This window comes from Paramormyrops kingsleyae, chromosome 14 (assembly GCF_048594095.1).
Source record: "Paramormyrops kingsleyae isolate MSU_618 chromosome 14, PKINGS_0.4, whole genome shotgun sequence".
NCBI lineage: Eukaryota > Metazoa > Chordata > Actinopteri > Osteoglossiformes > Mormyridae > Paramormyrops > Paramormyrops kingsleyae.
In genome coordinates, this window is record NC_132810.1 from 27,370,893 (window position 1) to 27,393,553 (window position 22,661).

The 22,661-nt window shown below is 37.7% G+C and overlaps 1 protein-coding gene across 1 annotated transcript in view; it reads right to left on the reverse strand.

The window, feature by feature from the left end:
* dicer1 (dicer 1, ribonuclease type III) overlaps positions 1-22,661 on the reverse strand; it is a 76,506-nt gene that overhangs the window by 23,692 nt on the left and 30,153 nt on the right. Inside the window, exons 12-18 of the mRNA XM_023793867.2 lie at positions 21,605-21,737; positions 21,315-21,390; positions 17,103-17,242; positions 16,842-17,021; positions 16,443-16,656; positions 2,750-2,903; positions 177-359 (exon numbers count right to left, since the gene is read on the reverse strand). Of these exons, the coding sequence (XP_023649635.1) occupies positions 177-359; positions 2,750-2,903; positions 16,443-16,656; positions 16,842-17,021; positions 17,103-17,242; positions 21,315-21,390; positions 21,605-21,737 (1,080 nt within the window). The remainder of the gene's footprint in view (positions 1-176; positions 360-2,749; positions 2,904-16,442; positions 16,657-16,841; positions 17,022-17,102; positions 17,243-21,314; positions 21,391-21,604; positions 21,738-22,661) is intronic.

The window sequence follows — 22,661 nt, forward strand, 5'->3', positions numbered from 1 at the left end:
GTTAAACACACATACTGTGACATCAATCCAGACACCTTCGAATCACTCACAGTACAGGATAGGGTCAGTGACATACTTAACAGTGCACTGTATAAATATAAAATACACAGATTTCATTTTAATTTCTTTTAATTTCTTTCACGCTAACTTTTATTTCTTTTAATCTCATGACATACCTTGATGATGTGTGGTCCACATCAAGAAGCGGCTGGTTTAAGTTTGACAGATCAAGGTTATATTTGGTTTTGTAGTACTCAGCAAATGTCTCATATTCTGGAGAGGGGAATTTACTGAGTGGTGTGAGATCAGTGTAGACATCGGCTACGTAGAAGCGGTGAGGTTGGTCAAAATTGCGATACCTGAAAAATAGATATTTTTCTAATTCCACTGCAACTCTAACACAGACAGCCCATCTTTCTGATAATTTATGGATCCTGTGAAAGGTAAATCCATGACAAAATTTCACAGATTTATGAAGAGGTGCTCAACGTATCATTTTGTGTATACGTCAACAACCTGAGAATTCCTAAAAGTCAAATTTGTTTACATATGTAAATCACTTTAGTTCATTAACTCTGTCATGTAGGTGATGACAGGCATAATAACCTGACTCAAAGGCTCAAGACAGTAACTGGACAAACTAGTTCAGTTAGTTTTCATATTTAGCTCACTAACAAACATATTAAGCTAGCCATATAAATTACCTGTGGATACACAAAAATGTTAATTTACTGCATGTAAACCCTGTTTAAAACCCGAAGTGTTAACCTAAACACAATTCAGCACAATCGTTTAAAGCACAACATGCTTGGCAAAAATAATAGAACATGTTGCAGAACAGGGTACTGGAATGGTCACTAATGCCACTCAAGTCACAGCTTAAAAATGGGAAAGAAAAAAGAAAACAGCCAATCAAGGCAACAAATCAAGGTAACAAAATTGACGTGAACCCATCTTGTCACCCTACTGCCCCAACTACAAACCACACTCACCTGATTCTGCCTTTCAAAACAGCACACAAAATGAAAACATTAGGAGATTCAGATGTAAAAACAATAAGAATTTCATTGTGTTGTCACTTATACAATAAAAAAAAAAACTTTATTTCAATTATTGGAGTAATAGAAGTCATCAGGCCTGCAACAGAGAACTGTACAAGGGGCAATAAAAAACGCTGGAAAACTATAAATACTTTGCATGTTACAACATGCTTAATTGTATGAATATGCCATTTACATGTTCTATACATATGCTCTATGCTCCAAACAAAAATGATTCACGTTAATGCTGCACAATTTCACATTACCTTGTGAATGTTCACTGAAAATGTGATATTAACCCAACTTCTCGTTGGTTCCAACACTAGCCTGACATATCTAGCATCAGGGGAGCGCTGCTCCCAGGATTTAAACTGGTTTTATGATGTTGAGGGAAGAAAGTGCCTTGTTGTTCACAATGCAATTCACTGTACAGTGGCCCATTCTGCAGTGACTTTTATATGTAAAAGTCACTGCAGAATGGGCCACTGTACAGTGAATTGCATTGTGAACAACAAGGCACTGTAGTAAGACAAAGCGGGAAATTCCAGCAATCCTGCACTGAATTTCAAGAGCTGCTTTAAGTACAGACACACAAACAATTACATACACATATGATTCCAATTACCACCTTGATAATGCAATATTTAAAAAGGATCTGTAAAAGCTGATGTCAACTTAGTGTAACTTACTGTAAGGAGGGGATGGATTTTCTGCCTGCAAGCGCATACATGCATGTGGTTCGGGTTTTAAGACTAAATTAACACCAAACAAGCGAGCGAGTGTTGTGCAGATGCAAGCACATAGAGGATAGATTTTAGATAGATTTATAAATAGTATAAACATATTATATGTACAAATAACATTTATATACATTTTTTAAATATTTACCTTTATATTTATAAATATAAATCCATAGTACATATTCATATTGTAGATCGTACATTACTGTATATTATATTGCTCAGTATATTGATTGATTGATTGATTGATTCCCTTTATTGCTGTTGCAATTCACCATGTCACTAGTCACAAGTACCAGCGAAAAGCAGGCCATCAACCCGACCATACATACACAAACATTATAGGGGGGCAGACAGGTCAGGAAGACAGGGGACTGTAGGAAAAACTCAGAGAAACAGATTACGTGAGGAGAGTGGAGGTGTTCATTGTGACTTTACATATCGTTGTTGTTTTTATACTGTTGTGCTTGAGAGACACCATCGAACCGAATCAAATTCCTTGTATGTGTTCGCTCACATACTTGGCCAATAAACGTGATTCTGATTCTGAGGAGTCCTCACACCTTGGTTTCAACAGATTGCCCACCCCTGGTCCAGAGCTAAAAGACCATCAACTGGAGTATCTAGAGTAGTGGATCTCAATCCTACTCCTGGTTCCCCCCTGCCAGAATGTTTTCTTCCCAACCCACACTGCTTTCAAGCTGCTACATTGATTATTAGCCTATTAAGGACAATTTAAGCCTGATTAAGGTAGGGTTGGAATTAAACCATTCTGGTAAGGGGATGCCAGGAACAGGATTGAGGACCACTGGTCTAGAGGAAGGACACGCATCTCATTTCACTGCACTGCTCCCAGTAACTAGATGACCTGACCATGATGCACTCCTGCTTTGGTATCCACAGGGTTGAAACAGGCATACATAATGATCAAGTATGACCAGCTATGCACACACGCACCAATATACATACCTTGGAATGATAACTGCATCCTGGTAATCTTCCAATTTAAATGTGAATGGGTTCTGCTTTGTGTACTGGGTATTAGGAATGCCTATCCGAGCTTCCGATTTTTCAATACCTTCCATGAATTTAAAGTCCAAGTCTAAAGTGTTGCTGTCCTCAGCTGAAAATTCAAAATAAACAATTAATATTACCATGTAATTACCAAGCATTTGTTACACAACCCATATTACACAGTTTGTGATTCTGCAACAATGTTAAGTCAAATGTTAAATCAAAAAGCAACTCTGGGGAAGTGCTTCTTTTGTAGAAAGCACAAAGTGACAAAAGTTACATTAGAGGGGGAAATGGGACATAAATAAATAAAACACTGGGCACAGTGCTTTGACATTCCTGGAAGACCTGCATTGTTAAAATCAGTAATGACAGACATTGTATATACCAATAACTAACTTCCTATTAAGTTCCCATGTTCCATGTCACAGAAATTAGGTTTTATTAACACTATTAATACTACACCGCACACATCGGTAACTGCACTACAAATCAGCATTCCTCAGTTTGCCTGTGTATTAAACACTACCCAGACAATTTGTTTCAGCTGTTTTGTTAACCAGATTCATTAACAGTTCAGCGCTGTGCTAAAATTAATGTTAAGACACTGTACCACTTTTTTAATTTTTTATTTGTTGCTTTAATATATAGCTTTATGAAGGAAGAAATGCAGTGGCAGGTATTGTATTTGTACAGAGCATAGTTAAAGCAAAAACAGGAGTGCCTGAATTATTTTCCATTTCAGTAACACCGGCACTGAAGCTTTTAAATTCTAAACTTTTTAGTAATTAGACAAAATTGCTGTCAGAACAACACTGTATTCCCTATACAGCCCCATTACCCCTCCCACCCATCTAATTCTTACTCCTCCCACACCACCCAACCACTACAATTTTGGGATGGATCAACAGGAAATGTGAAAGCCAACAAATGAGTCATTGGCATGACACTTATGTTTATTGCACATTCCAGTTTTCATAATCTTTTCCTACCAATTAGGTGGGAACTGTGTGTGTCATAATGTCATAAAATGCCATATTATTTATATTCTGTCAAAATATTTACGCTCTGTTTATTTCACATTTTCATTATGACCACACTAACCAGTTGCTGTAAATTTAGCTACAGTATTTTACTGTATTTTTGTAATACAGTAAAATACTGCACTTTTTACAGAAAGGCCGTAAACCTACAGCCGATCCATTGCAAATACAGCAATGTGCTGTATACTCAAAGCATTCTGGGATTGATTTTTCTTCGCGCTCAAGCTGACCGTCTAAACGTCTAATGTAACGGTAAGTTAAATTCGACGTAGTTTAACATACTCCCTTTTCGACCGATGTGCTTCTATGTTCTTTTTTCCGTTGGTTAACCGTGAAGCACTTGAATCTGACGTGGTGGAAAAAGTTGGCGGGCAGTCGCCAAAAAGTACCACCAAGAAAATATTACCTTCATTTGGACACGGTAAATTTTCTTTTCCAGTTTAAACAGTTTTATTATTTGGGGCATTTTGACGAGCATACGGTTATCGTTTGTTAGCCGTGCTAAACAAAAATGTTGCTATGCTAACATTTAGCCGGCTATGCTCTTCGAATAAATCTGTAGTTATCTTCACACAAGTATGTCGTCACACAAATTAATCTTGCATGTCTAGAATTCTGTCGTCAAGCGCTGTTACTTTCAGAGAGAAGACGCGACTTTAGAACATTTCATTAAACTTTAAAATCTAGGTAAGCTAAAGTTGTTGGTTTTTTTTTTGAGTAAATACCTTGATAATGACATAACTAGACATTTCGTTATTTCCTGCAATAGTTTAGAAAGAAAAATGCTGCATTGTCAGTTGTGTGATCGTGCATTTGAATCAGTACTAACGTTTTGTGTTAAGTGACATGTATTGTTTTTTTTCTTTTTTAGGACAGACTCTAAGCAACCAGAAGTGGATGCTAAGCATTGAAAGTCAGATTGTCTGTGAGGGAGTACAAGCCAGCTTTGCATCTGGACTCTCAGCTCTATTTACATCATATTACAACTTTAACCTCCAATATCAAGAAGCCGCATGCACCCTTGAGTTTGTGCAAAGGTGAGAGAATTTAATGCATACACAAGTTACAGAAGGATACGGTACATTGTGTGTGCATTATTTTTTAAGTTTTTAAATGTTATTTTAAACTGTTTATTTTAAACTATACGTTTGTCTTTTTTTAACTTTAGGTGCTTCATCGACATCAACCCAGAACGAGGATCCAAAGCCAAGTAGGGAAAAGTGGTATCCAAAAAGACTGGCAAAGAACGAACAATGCTGTGAATCCTCATGTTTCCTCACTGCTTCGAAAGTTGATGGACTTTGAATGGGATTTTGTGTAAGGCATATAAAGGACACAATTTTCTTTTTCCAGTTCAAGCTTAAAAGTGGTTGTTTTGTTGTATCATTTTGTTTAAGTTCTGAATCACTATACCATGCTAAGTGAAAGAAAAATAGATTGAAGTATAGCTAAACATAGCTGTATTGTGCTCAGTGAAAGAAAAATGATGTTAAAGATACCTAAACATAGTTTAAAGATGGTAAAATGTAAACTGCATTTTAAACAGCATTCTAAAAAATACATGTTTAATAAGAAGTAAGTTTTCTTCATTTTCTCAATTGAGGTATGCAAAAAATATTGCTTCTGAAAAAAAAGACATTTGCAGTATGCACCACAGCATAATTCTGTAAAATTGCAGCAATGTACTATGTATTACTGTAAATATTACACCAATATTTTAACTCCAAGAGAGCACTAAAAGCTGAAATCACTAATTTGCAGGATAGTAAGGGACTTATAATTGATAATGAAATTGATATAGTAAATGAATTTAATGATTATTTTTCAAGGGTGTTCACAATGGAGAACACAAGTAACTTACCACCAATTAATACGAATACAGCATCGTCTATGACCAATATATGTATAACTGAGGTTGATGTGATACTAAGCCTAGCTAAACTCAAAATAAATCGCAGGGGCCTCATGGCATCTTACCTATAGTTTTAAAAGAGATGAGGGATATTATTAGCCAACCTTTAACTTTAATATTCCAGAAATCGTTATCTGCGGGTGTGGTACCATCAGATTGGAAGTGATAAGGATGGACAAGAATATAATATGGATGGTTACACATTGTTCCGTAAAGACCGTATAGGTAAGAAGGGAGGTGGTGTTGCAGTATATGTAAAGGAAAACTTGCAGGCAAGGGAGCTTACTGATATAAGTAAAAGTACGGAAGCTATATGGGTAAAATTAGATGCTACAAACTCAAATAGCCTAATTGTCGGTGTTTGTTACAGAGCACCCAATGTAGCTGCTGAGGAAAGCAGATTGTTATACAGTGATATTAGGATTATGAGCAATAAAAATGATGTGGTACTTATGGGTGATTTTAATCTACCGGGGATGCAGTGGGACATTGTTGCTGGCTCTTCTGAAAATGAACTTGAGATGGTGGAATTAGTACAGGATTGTTTTTTTACTCAGTTTGTTAACACCCCTACCAGGGGAGATGCCATTCTTGATCTTGTTTTGTCCAATAACCAGGACAGGATTGGTAAATTAGACGTTTTAGAACCACTTGACAGTAGCGATCATAACATGGTTAAATTTGAGGTTAAGTTTAGTGCCCGAAGAGCAAAGTCCAAATCAAAAATATATAATGTTAGGAAGGCTAACTTCAATTGTATGAGATTAAAACTAGAAACTGTGAACTGGATGGAGTTAAATAACAAAACTGTTGAAGAGGCATGGGAATTTTTTAAAAGCACATTATTGCAAGTGCAAGAGGACTTCATACCTGTTTCCAGCAAGAATAAATCTAGGAAATTGCAACCTAGGTGGTTTAATAGGGAAATAAAGTATAAAGTAAGGAGGAAAAGGGCTTTGTTCCAGAGATGGAAAATAACTGATGATGACATAATAAAGCAAGAGTATCTAAATCTACAGGCTGAATTAAAAAATGACAGACGAGCTAAAAGGAATGTCGAAAGGAAGATCGCATTGGAGGCTAAGGATGACGTTAAAAGTTTCTTCCAGTATTTTAACTCTAAAAGAGCTCTAAAAGCTGAAATTACTAATCTGCAGGATAGTAAGGGTCTTATAATTGAAAACGACATTGACATAGTAAATGAGTTCAATGATAGTTTTGCACGGGTATTCACTGTTGAGGACACTAGTAACTTACCAGTTCTTATTACTAATCCAACATCGTCTATAACTAATATATATATATATATATATATATATATATATATATATATATATATATATATATAACTGAAGCTGATGTTTTGCAAAGCCTAGCTAAGCTCAAAATAAATAAATCACAGGGCCCTGATGGCATCTTACCTATAGTGTTAAAAGAGATGAGGGATATTATTTGCCGACCCTTAACATTACCGTTTCAAAAATCCTTATCTGAAGGTGTGGTACCTTCTGATTGGAAGCATGCCAACATAACACCCATTTTCAAAAAAGGGGATAGAAGTAATTTGTCAAACTATAGGCCAATCAGTCTAACTTGTATAACTGGTAAAGTTATGGAGGCTATAATCAAAGAGAAAATGGTAGATTACCTGGACTCAAATAACATTTTGAGGGATAGCCAGCATGGATTTAGGAGAGGTAGATCCTGTTTAACAAATCTGTTGGAGTTTTTTGAGGAAGCTACTCAGGAAGTTGATGATAAGAAGGCCTATGATGTCATCTACTTAGATTTCCAAAAGGCTTTTGATGATGTTCCCCACAAGAGGCTCTCACTTAAACTCAAAGCGACAGGTATTTTAGGAACTGTAGCGACCTGGATTGATAACTGGTTAATGGATAGGAAGCAGCGAGTAGTTATAAGAGGCTCAATGTCACAGTGGGCCTGCGTTCATAGTGGGGTACCGCAGGGTTCAATTTTAGGACCACTTTTGTTCCTAATTTACACAAATGATATAGACACCAATATATACAGTAAACTGGCGAAATTTGCAGATGACACCAAGGTGGGTGGTGTAGCAGATACTGAACTAGCGGCTCAGCAGCTACAGCGGGATCTTAATTTAATTAGTGACTGGGCTGACACCTGGCAGATGAAATTTAACAGACAAATGTAAGGTACTCCATGTAGGGAGCAGAAATATAAAGTACGGGTATTTCATGGGACCTACTGAAATAAAGGTAGCTGATTATGAGAAAGACCTTGGTGTGTATGTTGATGCTTCCATGTCTCATTCTCGCCAGTGCGGGGAAGCAATAAAAAAGGCCAATAGGATGTTGGGGTATATCTCCAGGTGTGTGGAGTTTAAGTCAAGGGAGGTAATGCTAAGATTATACAATTCCTTGGTGAGACCTCACCTAGAATATTGTGTACAGGTTTGGTCACCATATCTTAAAAAGGACATAGCGGCCTTAGAAAAGGTGCAGCGTAGGGCCACAAGAATGATTCCTGGTCTTAGAGGAATGTCATACGAGGAAAGGTTATTTGAGCTAAATCTGTTCAGCCTCAAGCAAAGGAGACTGAGGGGGGACATGATCCAGGTCTATAAGATTCTAACAGGTTTGGATGCTGTTCAACCGAATAGTTAATTCAGCATTAGTTCAAATACAAGAACTCGTGGCCATAGGTGGAAATTAGTGGGAGAACATTTCAAACTGGATTTAAGGAAGCACTTCTTTACACAGCGTGTAGTCAGAGTATGGAATAGTCTTCCTGATAACGTAGTGCAAGCTGAATCCTTGGGTTCCTTTAAATCAGAGCTAGATAAGATTTTAACAACTCTGAGCTATTAGTTAAGTTCTCCCCAAGCGAGCTCGATGGGCCGAATGGCCTCCTCTCGTTTGTATAGTTTTTATGTTCTTATGAAGCATGCTAATATAACACCCATATTCAAAAAAGGGGATAGAAGTAATCCAGCAAACTATAGGCCAATCAGTTTAACTAGCATTACTGGAAAAATAATGGAAGCTATAATTCAAGTGAAAATGGTAGATTACCTAGATGCAAATAACATTATAAAGGATAGCCAACATGGATTTAGGAGAGGTAGATCCTGCTTAACGAATCTGCTTGAGTTCTATGAGGAAGCTACAAGTGAAATTGATCACAAAAAGGCCTATGATGTGATTTACTTAGATTTCCAGAAGGCCTTTGATGTTGTCCCCCACAAACGGCTCTTGCTAAAGCTTAAAGCTGCAGGGATTTTAGGAACTGTGGCAGCTTGGATCAAAAACTGGCTAACTGATAGGAAGCAGCGAGTAGTTATTAGAGGCACAATGTCACAGTGGGCCTCCGTTCATAGTGGGGTACCGCAGGGTTCAATTTTAGGACCACTATTGTTCCTAATTTACATTAATGATATTGACACAAATACATACAGTAAACTGGTTAAATTTGCAGACGACACCAAGGTGGGCGGTGTAGCAGATACTGATCTAGCAGCAGAGAGGCTTCAAAGGGATCTGGATTTAATTAGCGAATGGGCTGATACTTGGCAGATGAAATTTAACACAGACAAATGTAAGGTAATCCATGCAGGGAGCAGAAATATAAAGTACAGATATTTTATGGGTTCCACTGAAATAAAGATTACTGATTACGAGAAAGATCTAGGTATGTATGTTGATGCTTCCATGTCCCACTCTCGCCAGTGTGGGGAAGCAATAAAAAAGGCCAATAGAATGTTGGGTTATATCTCTAGGTGTGTGGAGTTTAAGTCAAGGGAGGTGATGTTACACTTATATAATTCCTTGGTAAGACCCCACCTAGAATACTGTGTGCAGGTTTGGTCACCATACCTCAAGAAGGACATTGCTGCTTTAGAAAAGGTGCAACGAAGAGCTACGAGAATGATTCCTGGTCTTAGAGGAATGTCTTATGAGGAGAGGTTAGCGGAACTGAATCGGTTTAGCCTTGAGCAAAGGAGACTAAGGGGGGATATGATTCAGGTCTATAAGATTCTAACGGGTCTGGATGCTGTTCAGCCAAATTACTATTTCAATATTAGTCTAAATAGTAGAACTCGTGGCCATAAGTGGAAATTAGCGGGAGAACATTTTAAAACAAATTTGAGGAAGCACTTCTTTACACAGCGTGTAGTTAGAGTATGGAATAGTCTTCCTGCTAGTGTAGTGGAAGCTAAAACCATGGGTTCCTTTAAATCAGAGCTAGATAAGATTTTAACAACTCTGAGCTATTAGTTAAGTTCTCCCCAAACGAGCTTGATGGGCCGAATGGCCTCCTCTCGTTTGTAAATTTCTTATGTTCTTCTGTTACTTCTACAGTAGCATTCTGTATTTTACAGTATTGTACTGTAAATATCAAATACAGTATGTTAGCTGTAAAAATACAGAAAATGGCTGGCGACTCTGCTGCCAGTATTATGCTGTAAATTTACAGTGAATTTTTTTACAGTGCAACATTTGCCGTGACATAGCATTAAGATACGCAACAGATACACAAGTGGTGTATATATAGGTCTAAAAAGGGCAATGGGCTTCAAACATATAACTAACTGATGGTATAACCAGGTAACTAGCACTGCAAAATACAATATTGATACTTGATTAATCAAGTGATCAGACAATCAACGAAGCTCAATTGGGTTAAAACAGGCTCTAAATAAAATACTAAGTTTAAAAAAAAAACAAAAAACTGGTATTTAACGTCATCATTGTAATAACTTTTCACAGTGTAGAGAAAATGCTATTTAAATCATGACAAAACTGCACAGAAAAATCTGTAATTGTACTTCATACCATGGTATTGTGTATTTTGATTGTATTTTCAAAAGCAAAACTATTCTATCCAAGTTTGGGGGTGTGGGGGAGGGCAGGTTTCTAGCTCATTTTGTTGACAAGATATCAAAATACAGAGGTAATACAGCATACTGTATTACCGCCCAAGCCTAGTAACAACTTTAAATTGTTCATAAAAGTTTAGCCGTTTCACTAAACTGCTTGTATTTGTGTTTATTGCAATTAGGAGTGCCACTAATGGCTATTTCTCTCAGATTAATCTATTTTAATCAATTTGTCGATTGATCTAAACGATTAGTTTTCCTCCAGAATATTGACTTCACCATTTAAGTTAATTTTGATAAACTGCATGCCATTGCAGGGCTTTAGATAATGTATGCTGGATTTTCAGCACTATACGAACATTATTTTTAGTAGTACGCCTGAAAATAATGATATGCGTATTATGATGCCCAAAATTTAGTAATCTGAATAAATATGGAGTATCATCATACTGTACTTAATAAATTCGGTTAGTGGAGCGTGGCACATGCTGCACAAGCAATAAGCACTGAGGTCGCAAGCACGGGACAGATCAGCAGCCACCTTTTGAAAGATGATACTGTGGATAAACAATAAAAAGATGGTGGTGGTGAAAATCCAACATTTTTTTTTTATAAATGTTTTTGCATTTTTATTTTAGTTCACGAATTATTTCCTAATTATTGGTTGTTTTCATTTCTGTTTGTTTTAGTTTACGATAACGACACTTGTCCCAACAAGTCCAACACGCACGAACACAAACACTCGCACCGTCAATAAACATAGAATAAGCCCAGCTTTTCACCCAAGCATTTTCGCAAAAGACTTATTCAATGGAGATTTTAATGTAGCAGGCAGGCAACTTTATGGCTTTAATAATGAGTGTATTTAGCAACTAAAAGGACAAAAGATGTTAAAAAAAAGCTCTCCATACTGATGATAATAATCTAACAAAGCTGAATAGACAACACTTGTGCTGGTTTAGCCTTTTCTGGCAGTCCATCATCCTGAATAGCCCCAGGGCATTTTCTCTTCAGATGTTCATGCATGGCTCTTGTGCCACTGCGGTATGCCATCGCACAATGCACAGAGTAAAACCACGTTTTTGTTTTGTGATTATTCAAACTACTCCCATAATTTACATAGCGATTTTAAAAGACACCATTTGTTATAATTTAAGCATTTCAGAAATCATTAAATACAGTTGTGCTCAAAAGTTTACATACCCTGGCAGAATTTGTGATGTTTTGGCCATTTTTCAGAGAATATGAATGATAACACAATAACCTCTCTGTCACTCGTGGTTAGTGGTTGGGTGAAGCCATTTATTATCAAACAATTGTGTTTGCCTTTTTTACATCATAATGACAACAGAAAATACCCAAATGACCCCGATCAAAAGTTTACATACCCTGGAAATTTTGGCATGATAACAGACACAGGTTGACACACACAGGTGTAAATGACTACTAAAGGTAACCATCCTCACCTGTGATCTGTTTGCTTGTAATTAGTGGGTGTGTATAAAAAGTCAGTGAGTTTCTAGGCTCCTGACATGAGTCATCCAGTGTTGCACTGATTTTTGTTGGATTCCGAGCCATGGGGAAAGCAAAAGAATTATCAAAGGATCTGCGGGAGAAGGTTGTTGAACTTCATAAAACAGGAAAAGGATATAAAAAGATTTCCAAGCAATTAAGAATGCCAGTCAGCAGTGTTCAGACCCTAATTAAGAAGTGGAAAATGAGGGATTCTGTTGAAACCAAACCACGATCAGGTAGACCAACAAAACTTTCAGCCACAACTGCCAGGAAAATTGTTCGGGATGCAAAGAAAAACCCACAAATAACTTCAGCTGACATACAGGAGTCTCTGAAAAAAAGTGGTGTGGATGTATCAAGATGCACAATAAGGAGGCACTTGAAGAAAAATGGGCTGCATGGTCGAGTGGCCAGAAGAAAGCCATTACTGCGCAAATGCCACAAAATAGCTCGCTTACAATATGCCAAACAGCACCGAGACAAGCCTCAAAACTTCTGGAACAAAGTTATTTGGAGTGATGAGACTAAAATTAAACGTTACATTTGGAGAGGACTCAACAATGCCCATGATGAAAAGTACACCATCCCTACTGTGAAACACGGAGGTGGATCGCTGATGTTTTGGGGGTGTGTGAGCTACACAGGCACAGGGAACTTGGCCAGAATTGATGGCAAGATGAATGCAGCACATTATCAGAAAATACTGGAGGAACATTTGCACTCATCAGCTCGGAAGCTGCGCATGGGACGCTCATGGACATTCCAACATGACAACGATCCAAAGCACAAGGCCAAGTCAACTTGTCAATGGCTACAGCAGAAAAAAGTGAAAGTTCTGGAATGGCCATCTCAGTCTCCTGACCTCAATATCATTGAGCCACTTTGGGGAGATCTCAAACGTGCAGTTCATGCAAGACAGCCCAAGAATGTACAGGAACTGGAGACATTTTGCCAAGAAGAATGGGCAGCTTTACCATCTGAGAAGAAAGTGTCTCATCCACAACTATCACAAAAGACTTCAGGCTGTCATTGATGCTAAAGGAGGCAATACAAGGTATTAAGAACTAGGGTATGTAAACTTTTGATCGGGGTCATTTGGGTATTTTCTGTTGTCATTATGATGTAAAAAAGGCCAACACAATTGTTTGATAATAAATGGCTTCACCCAACCACTAACCACGAGTGACAGAGAGGTTATTGTGTTATCATTCATATTCTCTGAAAAATGGCCAAAACATCACAAATTCTGCCAGGGTATGTAAACTTTTGAGCACAACTGTAAATAATATGCAATTTAAAACTATTGATGTAGACCCATTTTAATGTCGATGTCAACTACATTGACTAATCGCAGCAACCCAAATTGCAATACATCAGCCTTCTACTGGTCTGAAGGAATTTCAATGCTGTACCACATCCAAGGGCAAATGTAGTATGTATACAAGAGTCAATGTGGAAAAACTCATAACGGCACACGGAAAAATAAAGTATTTACTAAGTTTAATAGCAAGGTTGCTAGGTGGCAATTATACATAATCTAAGTAATAAACCACAAAAAATATGACTGATGTGTCAACTGGTTTTATTACTGATGATTATCAATGTTTTTGATTAGTTGTTGCAGCCCTGTGACTACCAGGCAGTACCATACAGACACACACAGATCCCATGTGATTTTCTTCTGAAATCACACGAACAAGCTCCAGTTAGCTGGCAAAAAATAACTGACCAATAGGCACAGTGGGCTGTACAAATAATTGGTATAATGTACCAGACCCCAAACTTGTGAAAACTAACACCAACAAACACAAAGTTATTATACTACCGTATCAATTTTTTAACTATACTTTTTAAAGATGAGCATGCATACAAATGACAATGTTTTACCTGGACTTCCCAGTCTCCCCCATACCCCCCAATCTCTCTCTGACCCACCCCCCCCCACCTCTACAGGTGATTTGTCTCAGGTCTATCAGGTACCGATTTTTATCCATATAATGTTTTTGTGAAGTGGTAATAAGATCCATCAAAAGTCAAATAGTGTTTTGATGCAATGTCACTTAGTGGCACCAAAGGGAAGGGTTTAAGCAGACAACATTTGACTTTGTTAATATAATAAGTTAAAAAGTATTTGATCTTATTACTGCTTCACAAAAACATATGGATGATCTACAGCTGGTTTCATTTTCAGACAAACTGCCCAAAAAATGAAGCAGGAGCATTGTGTGGCAGCAAAGGAAGGAAAAGGCAGCTGTAGAAGACAGCCATGTGGACACAACTCAAAGTTTTTTACAGATCTTTGCAGGCACATAGTAGAAGAAATCAAATTCTGAGACCAATCTTGTCAAACCGCTTTATGATAGCAAAGAGTTGGCCATCTCATTTGATCTTGTCAGCATTATAACTCAGAAATTTGGCCGATCTTTACCAAACTTTGTAGGCACAATGTATGGATGAAGATTTGGACCTGCTCAAACAGACAATTTACACCAAAACTGACGAAACGGCACTTAGTGACAACAAAGGGAAGGACAAAATGATTAGACCCGCTCCCTGCCTTCTGGCTGCCTGGCGATTGGAGGGAGTGGTGGCACCGGCTTGTCATCTCCCCCCTGCTCCCCGTTTGTGTTTCAGATTTAACTGTATTTGACTCTCCCTGCCGGCCCCTGGAGGATGGGCTCCCCCTTTGAGTCTGGTCCCTCCCAAGGTTTCTTCCTTCTAGGGAGATTTTCCTTGCCACTGTCGCCTATGGCTTACTCACTGGGGGCTTTGGGTGGGGATGCTGTAAAGCGTTTTGGGACAATGTAATGTTGTGATAATGCGCTATACAAAAATAAATTTGTTGTTGTATTAGAGACTTATCCTTGTGAACAGGACGAATCAATGTTATTATGGTATTCTTGCTATTAGGTCTTTCATGGATTTTATTACCACTTTTCAAAAACATACAGATGAAAATCTACATCTAAAAATGTATACTTAAATCAGATTCAAAATTCTAACTGCAATGACAGGGCAGCAAAATTGGAACTGCAAGACAGAGGACAACCAAGAGCAAAAATGAAGCCTGCAGCTGCAATCTTGTGATCACAACCATTTACCATCTAAACTTATTCTATGGATCTTTTAGCAAACTTCCCAGGAACATTGTAGCTAACCCTATGTATATATTTTAATTAAGAATGTAATTTTTTTTGTTCAGGTTTATTTATTTTAACCTGATCAACCAGTACAAAAAAATAAAATGCTGTTTCCATATTAAGCTAATGAATGATTTAGTATAGTGTCAATGCTTGTCCTTTGGCTCAAAAGACTGCACTAACAATGCAGGAACAAGTAACCACCTAACTAGTGGGGAAAGATTCTGCAAACTGTCGTACAAGTGATATATACAATAAATTAATAAAATATAGTGCCACAGCAAGGACTCAGAGCAATTAGGTGTCATAGCACTTGTTAAGCTTTCACATTTCCAGGTGATCCATTCTAGAAATTATACAAATTGGGGAGTGTGGGATTAGTACAGATTAGATGAGGGGAACAAGTGACAGGGCTGTCCACTGAATGTAATGCTATCATTTCCAATGTCACCGGAATGATGGTCAGTGGAGTACTGCATCACAACACACAGAGCATCAAGCCCTGTTGCGTATGGGGCTGCATAGCTGTAGGTCAGTCAGTGAGACCATGCTGACCCCTGTCCACTGCCAAAACTGTCTACCATGGGCCGTGAGCATCAGAACTGGACTGTGGAATAATGGAAGGTGGTTTGATTCTCTCTTGCATCATGTGGATAGCCTGGTATGTGTCAAGCAACTGTGAGATGCGTTAGATCAACAGGTCCGATCCATGCCTATACAGCCCCATACACAAGGCATTGAGCCCTACTGTTTATCATGATACAGTACCCCATATATCTCACTACTCAGGTTGGGTGCCACTCATTTGAAGATTGGAGGTGTTGTGCCTGATGCTGTTACAATCAACCATGAATATCTTGAAAATTACTCTGTTGATCGCAATAAACTGGTTGGCAACTACTGTTGTAGAGGTTTGGGGGTGTGGGAGGAGTAAAACTTACATGGGGGGAGGGGGTGACAGGACTGTCTGGGGAATATATCATTGTCATTCCAACTGCATATTTTCTAGTTTATTTACCCATTTATTTTAATAAGACATTTCTTTCACTGACGCTGTCCAAGAATTTTCCTACCTAAATGCGACAAAGCTGGAAAGTCAAGAACTGTGATCAAAAAATATGGAAAAAAGATGCACAAAACATAAGGTATTACAGGAAAAAAAAATAAATCTGACACTTACCCACATTAAGAGGTAGGACGCAATAAGCACAGTCGGCTTCATTGGGTTTGAACTCTAATGCAGGCTTTTCCAGACGCAGGATATGGGAAAAAATGTACTGGTGCAGGCGAGTGATCAGTTCCAGCTGAGAAGCATTCAGGGTGAACTCTGACTTCTGGAGCTCAATAGAGATTGTGACCTCCCCAGACCGTGTATACACAGGAAAGTGCGGAATCTGCATTATAGAAATACCAATCATACAAAAATTATACAAGAACACTCAAATGTATAACACATTGTTCTGGAAAACATTAGGCAATCTTACAGAACATTAATATAAAGTAGCTTTTCCAGGCTTGGATTAACAGACAAATCTGATTAGAAAGGAAGGAAGGAAGGAAGGGACGGGCAGACAAATACCCGGGGTATTGGTTTTGCTGTCAATATTCCAAAGCATCTTGTTGTGTCCTCTGGTGGGTACAGTTTCCTCCTCCGAAAATTAAGTTCATCAGGTAAAGGGGTTGTGAGGACCATCCCAATCACATACAAGTAGTAGTGCTGCTGTGGCAAAGGATAACTTCCTCGAAGGCATTCGGGAATCTACAAGAAAGGAGTTCAAAATATTCTGCAGTCACTGTGAAAATAAAATACACAAATCGCAGTATTAAAAGAGCAGCATACTGCTTTTGGGTAGCACTGCCTCCGTTTTGTGGAACCAGGTCTTCCAGGTACATTTGTTTCCTCTTCATCGTGCAAATCCAGTTCCTCTTCATACTTCACAGTCTCCTTCCCAACAGGCATCAAATGATCATCCAATTCACCTAGTTAAGAAAAAGGTATACTATTTACTTGGGGGTTGACTATTCCATGAATAAAAGTAGCTGGATGCTTTTTCACTTAAGCATATTCTGCCATTGATTTAAGTTGTATTTATGTGCACTGTGTCGTATGTAAATGACCCTTATACATATTCTGCCCTTGATTTAAGTGCTTTTAATTGCATTTTTCACTACGTCCTAAGGAGGGCTGTATTAAGTCACACCCCCCAAAAAATATTGCCATTTTCAGAAAGCAAAACATTAAAAAAAAAAATTATTATAAATTAAAAAAGTTTGCTGCCATGTATTATAAATTTAGAAACAAATACTACAGTCCAAACAGGGGTAATTCAGATAATCTTATATAACAATATAATTAAATAATTAGATGATTTATATTATGTGATTTTTAAAAATGTTAAGCATTGGAAATGAAAAGTCATTTCTGACATCCTATTAACTGGTTGTGTGGTCAAATTCTAGGCTGTCCTTTAACTTTAAATGCACTAATTAAGTGACAACCAATGGGATAAAAGTTAACACTTTGTTAAACATCCAACACTTGCCTGGTGATCCACATTATGATATTAGGTGGCTTATTCTAGGTTAGTTTTGAGACATTTTGGTGAGTGAGCTGATATTTGCCACCCATAATTAATAACAGAGAAAAAACTAAAAATTATCAATCTGAGAGGACAAGACTATAATTAGAGTAATTGCCAAGAAATTGAAAATTCCTTTCCACACAATTGCTTATACCATCAAGAGACACCAACAAACTGGACCTAATCTGGACAGGAAGATGACTGGTAGTTCTAGATCCACTTCTGAAGCACAAGACAAAGCCACTTTTGAGAATTCCTAACAAGAGGAAAAGGTTTGCATGGGCCAAAGAACACAGAAACTGGTGTGCAGAAGACTGAAGCAAGGTGCTGTGGACTGGTTAATCGAAGTTTGAAATCTATGGTTCCTCAAAGAGGTGTTTGTGTGCCATCGCACCGTGAAGAGGATGCTGCAACAGTATATAACATCCCTTGTTAAGCATGGGGGAGGCAGTATGATACCTCCAAATTGTGCCACAACTATTTGAAAAGGAAAGAAAAAGAAAGGAAGCTGAATCTCATGGTCAGGCCATCATAGTCACCTGACCTGAACCTGACAGGGCTACTTTGGGATGAACTGGACAGAAAGGTCAAGGCGAAGCAGCCAACTAGTGCATCAGACCTGTGGACAATGATCCAGGAGCGTTGGAATTAACTTACAGAGAAGTATTTGCTGTCTCTTGAAGAAAGAATGCCTCAGTTTTGCTCTTCTGTTATAACTGTTGGAGGAGGTTACTTTGATGAATCAAAGATATTTCTTACTAATAAAGGTACTGAAATGGTGAACATACTGTAAATTTGTTTGCAAAGAATACTGAGTCCATGTTCAGTAAATATTAAGCGAGTAATATGCAAATGTAGAAAATGTGTGTAAAAACTTTTGACTGGTAGTGTATACAAGTATATACAAACTTTATTACCATTTGGCAGGATTCAAGTGGTATCTGAATTGTCAAAACACCAGGTAGGCAAATTAATTAGGCTAAAAGACTTGGACTAAAAATAACTCAATTAAAATGAGTTTTAAAAATGAAAGGTTCAATGGAAGTAGTGTGTCTTTGCAATCCAAGCCACAGTGCACATACTTGCACTTCTGCAAGGACGTAACTACTGTAAGTGCGTTTTTGACTTAAGTGCCAGATGGGAAATAGACCCCTAAATATCTAACATACTCCTTTTTTCCCCCGACTAACAACAGTTCAATTAAAAAACGAAAGCACCATTTGTGTAGAAGCACTTCACATTAAAAATGAATGAAAAAGCAGTCATCTGTCAGTACTTAAATATCACCGCTGCACGACTACAATGCAAATACATCTTAAAAGGATACATTCAAGTTTGATGGACTCACCCAACAATGGGAGGTTAGATATGTCTCGTTTAGCCCATCAAACTGCCTAGCCGGTCTCTGACATCACTTTCACTTAAATTTAGCTTATATGTCAAAATCACTGCTATAACGAAGGTTAGACTCATCGCTTAGCTGCATGATCTTACATAATATGGTACATAATAACTAGAGGTGCACTGATCCGATATTTGGGATTGGTATCAGCACTGATGCATGCCCAGTAGACAGACTGGTTCATCCATGTCAGATGCTTGTTTTCAGCAGTCAGTAAAAAGACAGAATCAATAAGAAATAGTTATTCGTACAATCACACGACAGCTCTTTCCCATCTCAGATGTGTTTTTGCAGCATTCAAGCTGAAGGCTAATGCTGCCACTCAGTGGGTGTAAGTGCAGTGACTTCCGCCTGCTGTGATATTATGCACATTCCCTTTGCAGGAGGAGTGCAAGAACATCAGATAAGAGGTTGTCAATCTGAAAGCATTTTACACATGAAACAACTAGTAGCACAGCAATTTGCAATATTTAAAAAAACAAAGTTTTTAGAGGTGGAAGTAGCATTTAGTGGAAAATCCTACAATCTAAAGCACATGCAATATGTAATATGAAAAATGCAATGGATGATCTCAGAGTTGCTAGCTTACAAGTACTGTTTTGCGCACTCATTACAGCTTGTGATACACGAGGGGCTGCTAACGCAATGTGTAAAAGTGTAAGTGATGCTGTTGCCAGTGGGAGAAATATTAAGGGGCATAAATATATATAAGCATTTGCCACTTGCATATACTTACTTCAAAGATATTCAAATTTAACTGCAAATGCCTCAAAAACACTTAAAACAAGATGTACGAATGAGGTGGAGCAGTACATTAGGTACGATTGTAGTAGCCTTATTAAAGGTTTTAGCATACATTTTTTCCAGTAGTATTTACTAGTTTTAAAAAGCATTTATATATTTTATTATAATAAAATATTAAAGTAAAAAGAACTCTTGCATCGGAATCTGTATTGGTATCGGCAGTTGTGTATCGGAATTGGATTAGAACTGAAAAAATGCACATTGGCCCCTCCCTAGTAACAACCAAGTAATACGAATTATATTTTGTTAACATATTCTGTGTTTTGAGTATGGCTGAACGATACTAGAAAAAGTTCATATTGAGATACTTAGGAGCTGAAAATGAACTATATAGCCAAATAGAACTTACTATATACCAACTGTGTCTGTCAAGTAAGTTGACATGAGTTTTGCCAGCAAACACAAAGCAGTGCTGACATCACTTGCTTTTGCTCAATATTATCCCTATTGAATACAAAATATTTCCATTCAGCAGAATGAATGTCTTTTCATGACCAGTTCATATTTGCTTTTCTCCTCTGAACTGATCTATTTTTTCCTTTAATTTCTCACAAACATGCTTCATGGTCCATGAATCAGTCCAACAGCAAGGAAAAGAATGATTGTGGTATTCTCAGAGATCACATGCAATGCTCATACAAAGGCAGCTGTAGTAAACGTTAGACTGATTCTTTCTATACTCGATAATGATGAAAAGGAACCATTAAAACTGCAAAGCTTTCCGACGGTTTGGACCCAGAAGACTATCGCGGTCCTTGTGATGTGACAATTGCATATGTATGAAATGCCATGTCAGTATTAACATTGCACATCGTGCAAGTCTAGCTGCACAGTGCATAGCACTGTCACCACACACTGCCACTTTGTGTGTATGGAGTATGTATGTTCACCCTGTGTGTGTGTGTGTGTGTGTGTGTGTGTGTGTGTGTGGCTTTTTGCTGGATCTTCTGATTTCCTTATACTTTACAAAAACATTCAACCTAAGTAAACTGGAGTACCTAAACTGACCTTGTGTGGTGGAGTGTACACCCTGCAATGTATGGTTGCAATTGCCGCAAGGTAGGAACCAATGTGTGTGTTACAATATATTTAGTCAATGAATTGTTAAATTGAAAATCTGCAGATTACCTGAATAATCAGTAGTGACAGCCCTAATTTCACATTCTCGTTGGTGCATTGAAAAAAGAAAATGAATTTGAAATGTGTTATACCGTGATTATTTTACTGTTTAAATACAATGAAAAAATATTTAAAAAGCTGTTACCCATTTTGTGTAGTTTTTCACAGCAAAGAAGTGCAACTGCCTTCTCAGACAATCTTGCACAGTTCATTGCAGGCCCCTGCAATAAATATCAGCAGTCTTCAGTGAAGTACAATATTTTTTATATATATATATATATAAAGAATATGGTAAAAAAAAATGTCAGGCAAGGAATTTTAGCAATGCAATCAGTTCATCAATTTTTCTACACACTAAAAATTAAGACTTTTTTTTTTCTTTAAAACTAGATTGCTCACAGATCTTTCAAGCTGTAAAACTGTAAAAACACTCACAGTAATGGGAACTCTGAGTGGAGAATTGATGGGGAGATACAGTGTAGATCTGTAGGTTCCATCAGGCAGCTCCACTGTCTTGCACTTCGGAGCCAGGTGGGTGAAAGGATCACTGGGTAATCTTGCACAGTATCTACAATAAAGGAAGGTGGTGTGTGTGTATCCGTGCAAGCACACACACACACACAGTGACAAACATGCACAATTACACTACTTCTCTAAACCCAGGACGTACCACAATTGGAAAGTTCTTAAGTGCATACTGAGCTACCAGGGATATGGGCAGGTACATAATTGTGGGTTTTAATATTTCCAGTTTGCAACCCTCATCAAAAACCCCAAAACCGAAATATCAACAATACAAACAGTTGTAGTTCTTGTGCAAGCAACATTTCAAAGGCTGAGAAAGCAGTACAGGACCCCAATACCATTGTTTAGCTGCAGAGTGCCATTCTGTTGTGCTGTGCTCATCACCAGCTTCATTAACATTTTTATTCAATAAAGGTTTTGGTATGCACAGGGTTGGGTACCGAACTTAGGTACTTTTGTGGTACAAACCCAAATGCTCCAATCCTACTGAGGATCGAAAAATTTATTTTCCTTTGGTGCCAAATTCCGATACCCAAACAGAAAATCTCAGCGCCTGTCAGCCAATATGTATATAGTATACTTGTGTAAAGATTAGGGGTATAAATCACAGCTTTCCTCACGATACAATATCGATTCCTTAAGCCAACGGTTTGATTTTTTTTTTTTATACCTCAGAAATTCCCACAATACGAAACGACTCGACTCGGTTCGATACTGGGGTTAGTATTTGAAATGATGAAATTTCACACAATCCTTTACATTTAAATGAATTAAAAAAGGCAAATATAATTAGCATTTTATCATATTTTATTGGGAACTGTAAACAAAATCTAGTGTAGTCAAGTATATTCCATTAATCAAGCAAAATAAAGTGCAAAAAGGTAAAAATAAAAACTTTGGATGGATGTAGATTAACATGGTGACTAATTTTTATTTTGAATCAAGTCTTCTCCAGACAAATACAAAA